The sequence below is a fragment of the Telopea speciosissima genome, chromosome 2 (genome assembly GCF_018873765.1).
Source record: "Telopea speciosissima isolate NSW1024214 ecotype Mountain lineage chromosome 2, Tspe_v1, whole genome shotgun sequence".
Classification (NCBI taxonomy): domain Eukaryota; kingdom Viridiplantae; phylum Streptophyta; class Magnoliopsida; order Proteales; family Proteaceae; genus Telopea; species Telopea speciosissima.
The window spans coordinates 43,882,568-43,895,395 of NC_057917.1; the positions used below are offsets into that span (position 1 = coordinate 43,882,568).

The window sequence follows — 12,828 nt, forward strand, 5'->3', positions numbered from 1 at the left end:
ATATCGCATGTGATAATATTAAACCAAAATGTATAAAAGTTCAATACAAAGCATAACCGGATTGAACCGGACCGAATCGGGTTTGATGGATACACAAGTCCAACAAGGACAATGTGCTTGACAAATCAGTTAGCAATGTTCTTCCTTATTTCCTTCTTTTATTAATTCAAATTCTCTTTTTTAATTTGTCCATTTTCCCCTTTTATTCTCTTATTTAAGCTCTCTTTGTTTTATGTGAAACCTTTTAGAATCATCCATTGATGGACAATGATTAAGAAATCTGGGCAAAAGTACACACGTCCATACACAGCACCGGTTAGCGTTCATTATTCCTAAATATAATTACTTGTTTTTATTTAGGCCAACCAATTCAAAGTTCAAACTGACAGATTTCATTCTTAATCGAATAAGTATAGCCTCTTCCACACGGCAAAATGAAACCATCTTTTAAAAAATTTCTTAAAGTAATATTTATGAAATTATAGAAGAAAGTATTATATCATGGGTACACAGCTGATGCATGCTGGGGCATCAAACATATGTGGCCAAGCCAGATTGTTAGTTACCCATCTAATAGACAATCTGAATTAAAGACCATATTGTTGAGGATGACATCTGGCCGAATTCAAGACAGCTATGGAGACTTTTCAGCCAAAGTATGGGAGTTGCCCATATTTAAAAGAGGCTTACACAGTTGCTAGGTTTAAATAATGGGAATTGGATTGATGAATCGGACGATTTAGATCGGAGTTGACTGTTACCAATATTGATTCCGAATTATTCAATACTATTGATGTAATTATGTCAAGAAACTATAGAAATGTTAATTTTCTCATCTCTTCTTCCAAAAAATAAAAATAAAATCAAATAAAAATAGAGACAAAAAGAGAGGAAGGGACGGTTGCAAGTCATTTTAAAAACTTTAAAAGTGAGCGTTTGTAAAGTTTGATCCCAAATTCCTTTTAGGTTGTGGGTGTGGGTGTGGGTGTGGGTGGGGGTAGGGGTGGGTCATGGATGGTACGGGTCCTCGGGCTAGAAAGTTAAAAGTTTGACAAAAATGAATAAAGGCGTGTGAAACATTTGTAGTTTGTACCCCAAAGCTATCCACTTTTTCCGGCTATCCATGTCAAGCTATTTTCAGAAGGATGGGTTGAGCAGGATGAAGGTGGGACTTAATTAATGGCCGCCAACTATAGACTCTCTTACCAAGAGCATTATATCTGCTGCAGATTCCTAACAAACCTGCAATTCAATTTGGATCGGTATGAAAATGATATATGCTTCAGTGACTTGTACTATAGAGTGTTACACTAATGTGGAATTTACCATGTCTTCCCCCCACCACCACATGTGTACTCTTTTTTTTCGTAACCACCCATGTGTACCTAATTACTAAAAGATAATAATTTTTTGTTCAACATAATGCTAACTGGTTGTGTAGTTTCTGCACCAGCACACGGTGCAATGAGAGTGCACATATAGACGTCGTTTTGATGGGATTTCCGATTTTACTGGGGGGTGAACGGTCGTTTCTCACACTCCTGTGTTGAGTGCAGGAATGACATAACTAGTTAGCATTCTTTTTTCCTCATTTTCATGAACCTCGCTCAATGATGCATATTAATGAATATGATTCTAAAACTGCTGGATTTTGCTCTACTTCTTAATGTCATCCATCATCTTGGGAACCTAGCTCAGTGGGTCTTTTCTAATTCTTTTGCCACAATAATAATAATAATAATAATAATAATAATAATAATAATAATAATAATAATAATAATAATAATAATAATTGATACACCATATTGTATCCCACCAGTTATAGGCCGACGCGTGGAAGAGTGGGGCCCTCAAAGCATATTCCGTCGAAGATTCATATATCATATGTGACAAGGTAAAATGTGGGTAGACACGTCAGCAAGGTTCGTTGGAAAGACTCCTGATGGCGTTAAGAATGGTTTTCACACTCCAAGTATGGGAAGACTCCTAATGGCAGAAAATTCGGAGAGGATCACTCTGCCAGGGAGTATCCAAAGCCTAGAATGACTCAATCATCCGGGGAAGAAGGAAGGTAATCTCGCATGTGGAAAGGATATCTTGGGAGAAACATGTATAAAGAGAGGCCATAGTGCCACAAGAAAGGAGATCAAGTATTACTTAATCAATATTCAATAAGGATTTGGCAGAGTTCTTCGTGTCCATTACTAATTCTTGTGTCGTAGGGAGGAAAACCTCGCAAACTCAATAACATCTTTCTTTGTGCAACATTTTTGGCTGTTACGACTACGGGACACAAAGAGCAAAAATCTGAAAGATACTATGATGACTAACACAACCAATCGAAAGTCTCCAAAAATTGGCCCTACCGCTCAGGCAGGCATTGCTCGATGAGGCACGGAAAGATCCACGAGGCCCTCACGTCGGACGAGGCGATGTTATCGTGAGAAGGGAACGATTCCAAGGAGGAAGAATCTCAACCTAGGCCTTGTCGATCCACCACGTCCCTCCCGAATGCGGTGGTGGAGCGATTCGGCGATGCAAACTTAGTTGCGGACTAGATAAAGCAGATGATGGAGATGCAGTGTAATATCCTACAAGGAGTTCTACCGCCACCTCCGCATCCATCCCAGGCGAAGGAAAGAACATATTCTCCTGAACATAGTGAAAATCACAACGATGCCAATAATGTTTGGGAGAACGATAAAGAGGCCCCCCTGGAGACAATGTAAGGTGGGATCTCGGGATGACCTTCAGGTCGGCCAGGCATTGAACAACAAGGTGATGGAATTACAAGAGCAAGACTTCAACTTCACCATCGACACTGCCTTCACAAAGGAGATTAGGGTAGAACGCCTGCCCAAAGGCTTTAAGATGCCCACCATTGAGCAATATGGAGGTACAATAGATCCAGAGGCCCATCTGGAAAGTTTCAAGTTTGTAATGCTCTTCCGGGGAGCATCGAGGCGCCATCATGTGCCGAGCATTCCCCTTTACCTTGAAGGGCTCGCCAAGAGCACTGAGTGGTTCGAGTGTCTCAAGCCGCGATCAGTCTCTAGTTTCGTGCAACTTGGACGAGCCTTTATAGCCAACTTCATGAGCAGCAGAGTCGACAGGAAGATAATGGCCAATCTGTTGGCCATCAGACAACGTTCCAATGAGACTCTAAGAGCCTTTCTCACAAGGTTGAACAGCGAGGCATTAAAAGTCTGGGACTTGGACCCTATTGTGAAATTCCAAGCCCTACGCAGTGGCATCAGGGATGTAGAATTGAAGAAGTCCATGATCATGGATGAGCCTGCCGATATGCACAATCTTTTCTCGCGCTGCGAAAAGCACATCAATCTTGTAGAGGTTCTTGCAGCCAAGCAAGAGAAGGAAAGAGAGCCAGAAAAGAAAAATTAGGAAAAGAAAGATTCCCATCTTGGACGAAATAGCCACAAAGATGGCAAGGGCCAAAAGGATGAGAAGAGAAAGAGAGATGATCGGGCATGGGTCCCGAGGGGTGATTCGAAACCAGAGCCCACCTACACCGCCCTCACCCAAAATCGAGCATACATCCTTAATGAAATTAAGGATCAAGTGACCCTGTGCTGGCTAGGGATGATGATCAAGCCTACGTAGGAGCGCAACAAGAACAAGTACTGTAGATTCCACTAAGATCATAGCCATGACATGGAGGATTGCAGGTAGCTAAAGGAGGAGATAGAAGCCCTTATCAAGAGGGGCCGCCTGAGCAGATTCATAAAAAAGGGTTGCAGTGACCGGAGGCAGGAGAACCGACCATGGGAACCTGAAGAGAGAGCAAAATCCCCTGCTCGGTTGGGGGATAATGTAAATAGGACAGATCCGGTTGGGCATAGGCGCCCTACCAACAATGCACCCCTCAAAGAGATAGCCACTATTTTTGGGGGCCCAGGATTGGGAAGAGAATCTTCAAGTTCTAGAAAACATCATGCTCAGTGTGTATTTTTGGATAAAATACCATACAAGAGGAGAAGAACCGAGCAGCAGATAACCTTTTCAGATGAAGGTCTCTTTGATATCCAATCACCTCATGATGATGGCTTGGTGATCAAGATGACTGTCGCCAATTGCTCGGTGGCGAGAATACTGGTTGATAATGGAAACTCGTCTAACATGCTCTATTATGATGCATTTGAGAAAATACAATTGAAGCCTGAGATGATGAAGAGGGTGGATTCCCCACTGTATGGATTTTTCAGAGCCCCTGTGCTTGTGGAGGGCTCTATTGAGCTATTGGTGACTGTGGGACTAAGCCCTTATTGTCCACAGTAATGATAAACTTTTTGGTGGTAAAGGTCAATTCCACCTTCAATGGAATACTCGATCGACCAAGCCTCAATGCCCTGCATGCCATAGTCTCCACTCCCTACCTCGTAATGAAGTTCCCCGATGAAGGAGGTGTAGGAGAGTGTTATGGAAGCCAGATAACCTCAAGAAAATGCTATGAAGGTTATCTGAGAGGAAAAGGGAAGGAGCCACAGATACTCTAGGTTACACTCGAAGATGCACGCGATGACACTGAGCAGGAAAGGTCAGAGCTAGCTGAGGACCTAGTCTTAGTGGAGATTGTTGAGGGGGATGATCGCCGCATCGTACAAATAGGCGCAGGCTTGACGGATGAGCAGAAGAAGTGCATGGTTGAGTTCTTGAGGGCCGATGCAGATGTCTTTGCATGGTCAGCTACTGATATGCCCAGAACTGACCAAGAGTTAGTCGAGCACAGGTTGAACGTCCATCCAGCATCACAGCCAGTCTTCCAAAAGAAGAGGACCTTTGTACCCGAGCGCCAGGGAAAGTGATGGAGGAAGTAGTCAAGCTACTGGAGACAGGATTCATTGAAGAGGCCATTTATCCTGAGTGGCTCTAATGTAGTTATGGTGCCCAAGCCTAATGGCAAGTGGCGCATGTCTATTGATTTTACTGATTTGAACAAAGCATGCCCTAAAGACTACTACCCCTTGCCTCGCATTGACTTATTGAGATACCATGGCAGGCCATGAATTACTTATCGAACAGCTAAAAGATAGATCAAAGGGGTAAAGCTTACTTTTGAATGGACGGAGGAGTATCAAAAAGAGTTCATAGATCTAAAGAAATACTTGGCAAATCCACAATTGCTAACGAAACCTGATCCTAGAGACGAGCTCCAGCTTTACCTAGTCGTTACCATGGTAGCCGTCAGTACAGTACTGGTAAAAGGCAGTGGATGAGTGTAAAAGCCAGTATACCATGTCAATAAAGTGCTCCTGGATGCAGAAACAAGATATAGCAACGTAGAAAAGCATGCCTATACGCTAATAGTGGCTGCACGGAAGTTAAGGCTTTACTTTCAGGCTCACACGATAGTGGTAGTGATGAATCAACCTTTGAATTCGCATGGTCGGTTGAGCTCAGAGAATTCGAGATGCAATATAAACTGCACACCACTATAAAAGCATCAGGTAAATTTTGTCATCGAATGCAACATACCATACGACAACTTAGCAACAGACACCGATCATAAAGAACAGACAAAACCTTGGACATTATATGCGGATGGCTCCTCCAACAGCACCGGATGCGGGGCAGGGCTGATTTTGATGAGCTCAGAAGGATTTATAGTTTAGTATGCACTGAGATTTGAGTTCCAAACTATAAACAATGAGGCTGAGTATGAGGCACTGGTAGCTAATTTAGGCCTTGCAAAGAGCCTAATGGTAATAATAGGGATGTAAATGGATATTTGTAAATCTGTATTCGATCCGCGTTCGTATCCATTTAGGAGAATTCGAATCCGTCCGAAACTAATCTGATACGAATATGATAATCCCCCTATCCGATCTGTTATTATCCGATTCGTTTAGCAATCCTACAGTAATAAAATATCTGAAATATAACTGTGTGTTTGCCTATCCTTTTAAGCTACCTTACTGGATTTTATTAGCTTATTTTTATAAATTATAAGTTAAGATAATGTGATTCTTTTTCTGGATTTGCTATTGGTTTATATATGTTATTTTATGCATTGTGATACATGGAATTACATATCTATTAAAAAATCAAAAGTTAAAAACGTAAAAGAATAAAAGACTAAGAAGAGTAAAAGAAATGGTAGTTACTGAACTCTCAAGTCTCAATCCTAACCCTCATCATAAAAATGGTAAATATGTCAATGGATAGTCAAAAAATCATATTCGATCTGTATTCATATCCATTTAGGAGAACCTGCATTCAAAAAAGCACTATCCAAAAATTATTCGAATCCGTCCAAAAACCGATAGGATATTATCCAAATCCGTCCGAATATAATTGGATACGAATATGATAATGCCACTATCCGGCCGAATTCGATCCGTTTACATCCCTAGGTAATAAGCATCACCATGCACAGTGACTCACAGCTTGTGGTCACTCAACTGAACAAAGAGTATAAAGCAAAGGAGCAGCGCATGACACAATATCTTGAGAAGGTACACAAACTAACGGCTGAATTTGCTTACTTTCAAATAGTGCAAGTGCCCCATGCACAGAACGCATCTGCAAATGCACTATCCAGGTTGGCCACATCGGATTTGCAAGAGCTGGGCTGAACAGCGTACATAGACATTTTTGAAGCACGAAGCAATATGATACCAATTGAAGAGGAATCCTGCTGGATGGACCCACTCATCGCATAGCTCTAGAGGTACATACTCCCAAACAACAAAGAAGAAGCTAAAAAGATAAGGATGAGAGCAGCACAGTTCATCATGATCGGAGGAGTACTCTACAAAAAAGCATATGCTATGCCATATTTAAAGTTCCACAGACCATCAGAGGCTGATTATGTCCTTAGAGAGATACACACTAGCATTTGTGAACAACATTTGGAGGGCATAGCGTTAGCTCACAAGGTGATTAGACAATGGTATTTTTGGTCATACTTGTAAAAAGATGCAATGAATTTTGTATGTAAATGCGTTAAGTGTCAAACCTTTGCACTGATCACGTGCCAACCCGCAACCAAGTAACCACCATCTCAACCTTGTTACCTTTTGTGCAATGGGGGATGGATATTCTGGGACCATTTCCAAAGGCAACCGGAGGAAGGCCATTCATGGTGGTAGCAGTTGACTACTTCACCAATTGGGTGGAAGCAGAAGCGTTAGCAATAGTCACAGCAGCCATCGTATGGAAGTTTTTTCTCCAATCTGTCATCTATAGATATGGAATTCCGAGGACCCTTATCACAAATAATGTGATCAGTATGAGTTTAAGTTGCTTAAGACTTCAGTGGCACATCCACAGTACAACGGTCTAGCAAAATGCATGAATAAAATCTTACTAGATGGAATAAAAAAGAAGCTAGAGAAAGCCAAGGGTTTATGGGCGGAGAAACTACCAAACATCTTATGGGCATACCGAACAAACATAAGACTTGAAACGAATGAAACACCATTCATGTTGACGTATGGCACTGAGCCGGTAATCCCTATGGAGATCGGTGAAACTTCACTGAGAGTACAACTCTATAACCTAGAAACCAACAGCGAAGAATTAAGAGCAAATCTAGACCTATTAGAGGAAATTAGAGAGAGCGTGAGTGAAGTACGACGCTCATCAACAACAGATAACGTATCACTACCCAGGGTGAAGCCAAGAGCTTTTCACCAAAGGGACCTTGTGCTTCGCAAGGTAGAAGCTTCTGATCCAAGAGCCACGGGAAAACTAGCACCCAACTAGAAAGGACCATATAGAATCTCTAAACAAGTAGCTCAGGAGCTTATCATTTGGAGACTTTGGAGGATGTACCTATACCGCGATCATGGAATTCAGAAAACTTAAGGAAATTTTATCAGTAGAGGTCAGACTTTATGTATTCTAAAATTACTTTTGTAGTTATTCACTTATGTAGATATTTCAAGCTTTTGGAAAAATTTTATCGAAAAATTTTTATCGTCCATATGCAATGAAGGCATTTGCATCAAACTATTTCGTGGTGCAAATCATCAATGTCCGTATTAATGGTCAATCGACCATAGTGGTGAGTTGCACCATAGTAAAACTAATAGTCTACCGACCATAATGGTGAATTTCACCATAAGAAGATTAATGGTCAACCGATCATAATGGTGAGTTGCACCACAATAAAACTAATGGTCTACAGACCATAATGGTGAGTTGCACCACAAGAAGATTAATGGTCAATCGACCATAGTGGTGAGTTGCATCCCAATAAAACTAATGGTCTATTGACAATAATAGTGAGTTGCAACACAAGAAGATTAACGGTCAACCGACTATAGTGGTGAGTTGCACCACAATAAAACTAATGGTCTATCGACCATAATGGTGAATTGCACCATAGTGGTGAGTTACACCACAATAAAGTTGTACATGATACATGAAAAGGTCATATATACATAAACCTCTTGCTGGGAGGCTGAGCATTAGGAGGCAATTGTCCAGGAACATTCAGAGGAGGAGGAAAGAGGGGCAAGGAAATAGAAGAAGGCTCCAGCTTCACGTCCCATAGTAGGAGTTCGGGATTAAAACCTAGATTAATGTTCCCCCAGTTAAAGTAGGGGGCAGCCTTCTTAACTTTGTTGTATAAACACTGAGCCCCTTCTAGGGCCTTGTCCTCGTAAAAATGGTGGAAGACCACTGACTTTAAGAGATGATCAATGGCCAAGTTCACAGTAGCGTGCCTCTCAATCCAAAGGTAGTCAGCAACGTCGTCGACAATGTCCCTGGCGAAACCAAGCCTCTTAACCAGATCGTCCTCCCATCTTTCAAGCGATTGGTAGTGTTTGAGTTAAAATAATCCCCACCCCCCCCCAAAAAAAAAAAAAAAAAAAAAAAAAAAAAAAAAAAAAAAAAAAAAAAAAAAAAAAAAAAAAAAAAAAAAAAAAAAATCTCATTGGTAGTAGTCAAGCTCCTTCTGAAGATGAGTCTTAAACCTCCAAAAGGCCGCGTTTGAGATTCATACATATTTAACCATGCATGTAGTTCCTCCTCTCTACTTGCTCCATCAGAGTGCACACTGCGCATTGTGGGATGGCCCTACATGTAGAATTCAAAAGTCATGCTCGTTATTTGCAAGTATAGAGGTAGGCACAAGAAATAAATTTCAGTCAAAGGCTGGAAATCTTTCTCATTAAGAGTAATCTCTCTGCATACAAGGAAAAAGAAAGGGTCGCAACAGAGCCTGGATACAAGCACATAAAAAAATAAAAACCAAAAAGATAAGATATGGGGCGAAACTAAACTAGGGCTTGAGTATCTGTATTCAGATTCTTAGCATCAGAAGCAGAGGGCTTCTCAACATCTTACGCTAGGATGGAAGGGGATTCCTCCGACTTAACAAGAAGTCGCTTGGCTTTTTCTACCACAAACTTGGCACACTCAGCTTCCTATGCGGCAACCTATTTAGCTTTAATTGCAAGAATCTGCTCACCGACACCCGTGCTCCCCACCTTAGCTCCTGAAGACTCCGTAGTAACTTTGGAAGCCTTCAGCACAGGAATCCTCACCTCCCCCTTTGATGGGAGGGAACAGAAGAGCCATCCTCCAAAATGGACAACATCTTCTCCACTTCCTTCATACCAGTAAAGTTGAAGGTGGGATCCCGCTCTTTTACTTACCTCCAGAAGGTGTATACGCACTGCATCAAGGTCTTCGCAAAGGTCTTCAGGTGTTCCACCTTATTCTCCTTTGAGGCTATGTAGGCTACCACAGCCTGACTCCCGGCTTCCTTCACTGAATCCTCAGTATTCCTCAGTCTGGTCTTCAAGTTGGAGATCTCTACTTTCTGATTCTCCACTAGTCTGCCTCTCTTCTTCGATTCCTCCTCGGCCTTCTTTTAGGCCCGAATAGAATCACTGGAGTGCTTCTCGACTGCCTCCTAAGCCTGCTCGATTGCCACCAGGGCAGTCTCGATGGTCCCCTTTCCAGGTTTAGCTCAGTTATTATACCTGCACCTGAGAGCCTATTTGTTTATTATTTATCCTCGTGGTGTGTAGACTATACTACCTTGTTTTCTGGTGAGCTTTTCACCATGATGTTCAAAGGGTAAGCTACTAAACCTATTTTATTGCTTGTTTCCTTCCTCTCAAAGTCCTTGAGGTGTGGGCCCGAGCTCGGACCTTTTTGATACTTTATCTACCCTTTTTCTTGCATAAGATGTAAGGTCCTACGTGCATCTGACCCTGTACCGATGCTGCTGTCGTGGCTATTTTGAATGAGACCTTATGTGGGGCCCACATGCCCTTTGTCAAAGGTGTTGTTGGTGTCTTGTCATGGTTGACTACTACCCTAGCCTCCCTTTTATTTTGGTAACCTCTTGAATGGGCCTACAGGGCCCAAGCCATGCTTTTAAAGTTAATGTACTTGGCCGATTAAAGGACCTCACCCAAGCAGGCCCTAAGTAGACAATTAAAAGATCCTATACAAACAAGCCCTAAGTAGACAATTAAAAGACCCTACCCAAATAGGCCCTAGTGGGTATTTTTATATATATGGTAGCTAAGGCTAAGGACTAGTCGTTTTTCATTTCCTAGCTAACCTAGTCCGTTCAAGTGAGGAGAGAGTTATGAAGAGAGAAAGACAACAAGGAGGAGAAGAAGAGGGGATCGATTGCATGAGCTTGGATCTACAAGGAGGACCTCTTGTGTACCTCAAATTAGGTAGGCCAAGAACACTCTTGCCTCTCTTCCTTCTCTTTTCTCTGTTTTAGGTTTGAGCTTTGATGGCACTCTTTGTTTCAGTTTTGAGCTTGGGGTTCCTCTTGGAACCAAATGAATTAGCTTAAGCTTGTCTTTGGGACTCCATTAATGTGTTTTAGTCCTATTAGAACCTCTATTAAGACCTCCAGCTAAATCTCTTTGATCCTAGAGCTTCAACCATCAAAGGAAACCCTAAATCTAGACTTTGAGTGTATGATCCTTTAAATCCCTTAATCTTTTGATGATGGGTCCTTGTAAGACCTTAATAGACCCTAGCACACCCCTCTCCCTAGTCCCTTAGAACTTAAAGAACCAAATGGAGCAAATATGCACTGTTAAAGACCTTAAAATTGCACCTGGGTTGCATTGGATGCAGAGCCCTGTGTGCATCCGATGCTAAATTTGATGAGGCCTGAGCCTGCAGGAAAGGTCGGATGCAAGGTCAGATGCAAGACCCTGTCTGTATCCGTGTTAAATCTGATGCTGCATCCGATGTTAAATTCGATGCTGCATCCGATGAGGCCTGAGCCTACAAGAAAGGTTGGATGCAAGACCCTGTCTGCATCCGATGTTGCTTCCGATGCTATTTTGAAGCCTATAATTTATGTAACTTTGATGGCTTCTCTATGAGGCCTTCCATATCCCTTCTAACACTCTTACTCACTTTATTAGGCATCAGCACACGTGCAAGGGAGTGATTTTGAGTGGGAATCATTGCACTTATACAAGTTCTGTTACAAGTAACCGATGAGTGGGTTTTGGGTGATTTCCTTGGGTTTGCTTATGATAATTCTATCGAACATGTTATTGCATCATAATTGAGCATATTGCATACTTGCATATTATTCTTGATACATGATGTGATATGAGAACTGTTGTGAATTGTATTCTTCTCCTGTATCGGGTTACGGTGCTAGTACCGGTACCAGAACCCAAGAAATGTATAAGATATCCTCTATTGCATGCCATGATGATCTATATGCACTGTGTTGTGCTGATACCCAGGTAATAGATGGAATGAGATGTTGATGCACCCAGAATACCTCTCGAGACAATAGGTTTTCATGTAGTATAACTGCGGTTAGGATCTTTGTTTCCCTATGCTACGACCTTTATCAACAGTGGTTTAGGTGTTGGGTGATCAGGGCTCCGGTTGCCTGTGGAGGAGAGAGGTCAGGTAAGAGATGACCACTAATCATCGGAGTTTGCCACTGGGTGGTTTTGGTGGCTTCGACCAGCGTAGGTCCCCTGGTGGCAATTGAGCTCTCATTATGGCGATAACATAAGTGACCCATAGTGTCTCCTGAGTTGTCATAGTAGCATATGCCTATTGACTTGGTCTTGTGTGCTAGGTGGAAAATGAATTAACATGCACATGCATCATGAACTATGTGTGATTGTGCATCCCCTTTTCTCTCTCACAAGCTGAGTGGAGCTAACCCCTTTGTGCACAACTTTTTAGATTTTGATGCAGATGATTTTGGTACTGTGGAGCCAGAGGCTATGACTGAGGATCATACTGATGGTTGCCCCTTGATGATTATGCCTACGGGGCATACTATTACTTGGGATTCGATCCCATTTTTTTATTTTAAGAGCCTTGTGCTTTGTATAAACTTTTATGTATTACATTTTTGGTAGTTACTTGATGGGCATAGGAATTTTGTAACTATACTACTTAGTATCATTAGCCAATGAACATCTTGTAATTATTTAATTTACTCTTTCGCAAACTCTGATCTATCTTGGGGTGTAATATCCCTTTGTCTTTCGCATTTTGATATTATTGTATTTTAATATTGATTTATGATTGTGGATTAGGACACTATATTTGTGATCCTGGTAGCTTATTGGGATGACATGTGTCATCCCAAGCATACCCTTTATTTAGTATTTTATCCCTTGTTGGGATAGGGGTGTGGCATCAGTAACCTCTTGTTGGAGAGTAAGGATGTGCTGATCACGATCTTGACAGACTAGCTGCAGATCCTTATAGTCCTTATCGAGCTTATTATACACGTAAGCATACTTCCTCTTTCGTAGCACAACCTCAGAGGCATAAGCCAGCGCCTAAAAAGTTAAATGGGTCAGGAGAATGAAAAGGTTCATTAAAAGTAGAGAA

The 12,828-nt window shown here is 41.8% G+C and overlaps 1 protein-coding gene across 1 annotated transcript; it reads left to right on the forward strand.

Annotated features, from left to right (window-relative positions):
* Positions 1 to 2,676: 2,676 nt before the first annotated feature.
* On the forward strand, positions 2,677 to 3,402 carry LOC122650738. The gene has a single exon (XM_043844128.1). The coding sequence runs from the start codon at positions 2,677 to 2,679 to the stop codon at positions 3,400 to 3,402; it is 726 nt and encodes a 241-aa protein (XP_043700063.1).
* The last annotated feature ends 9,426 nt before the right edge of the window (positions 3,403 to 12,828 follow it).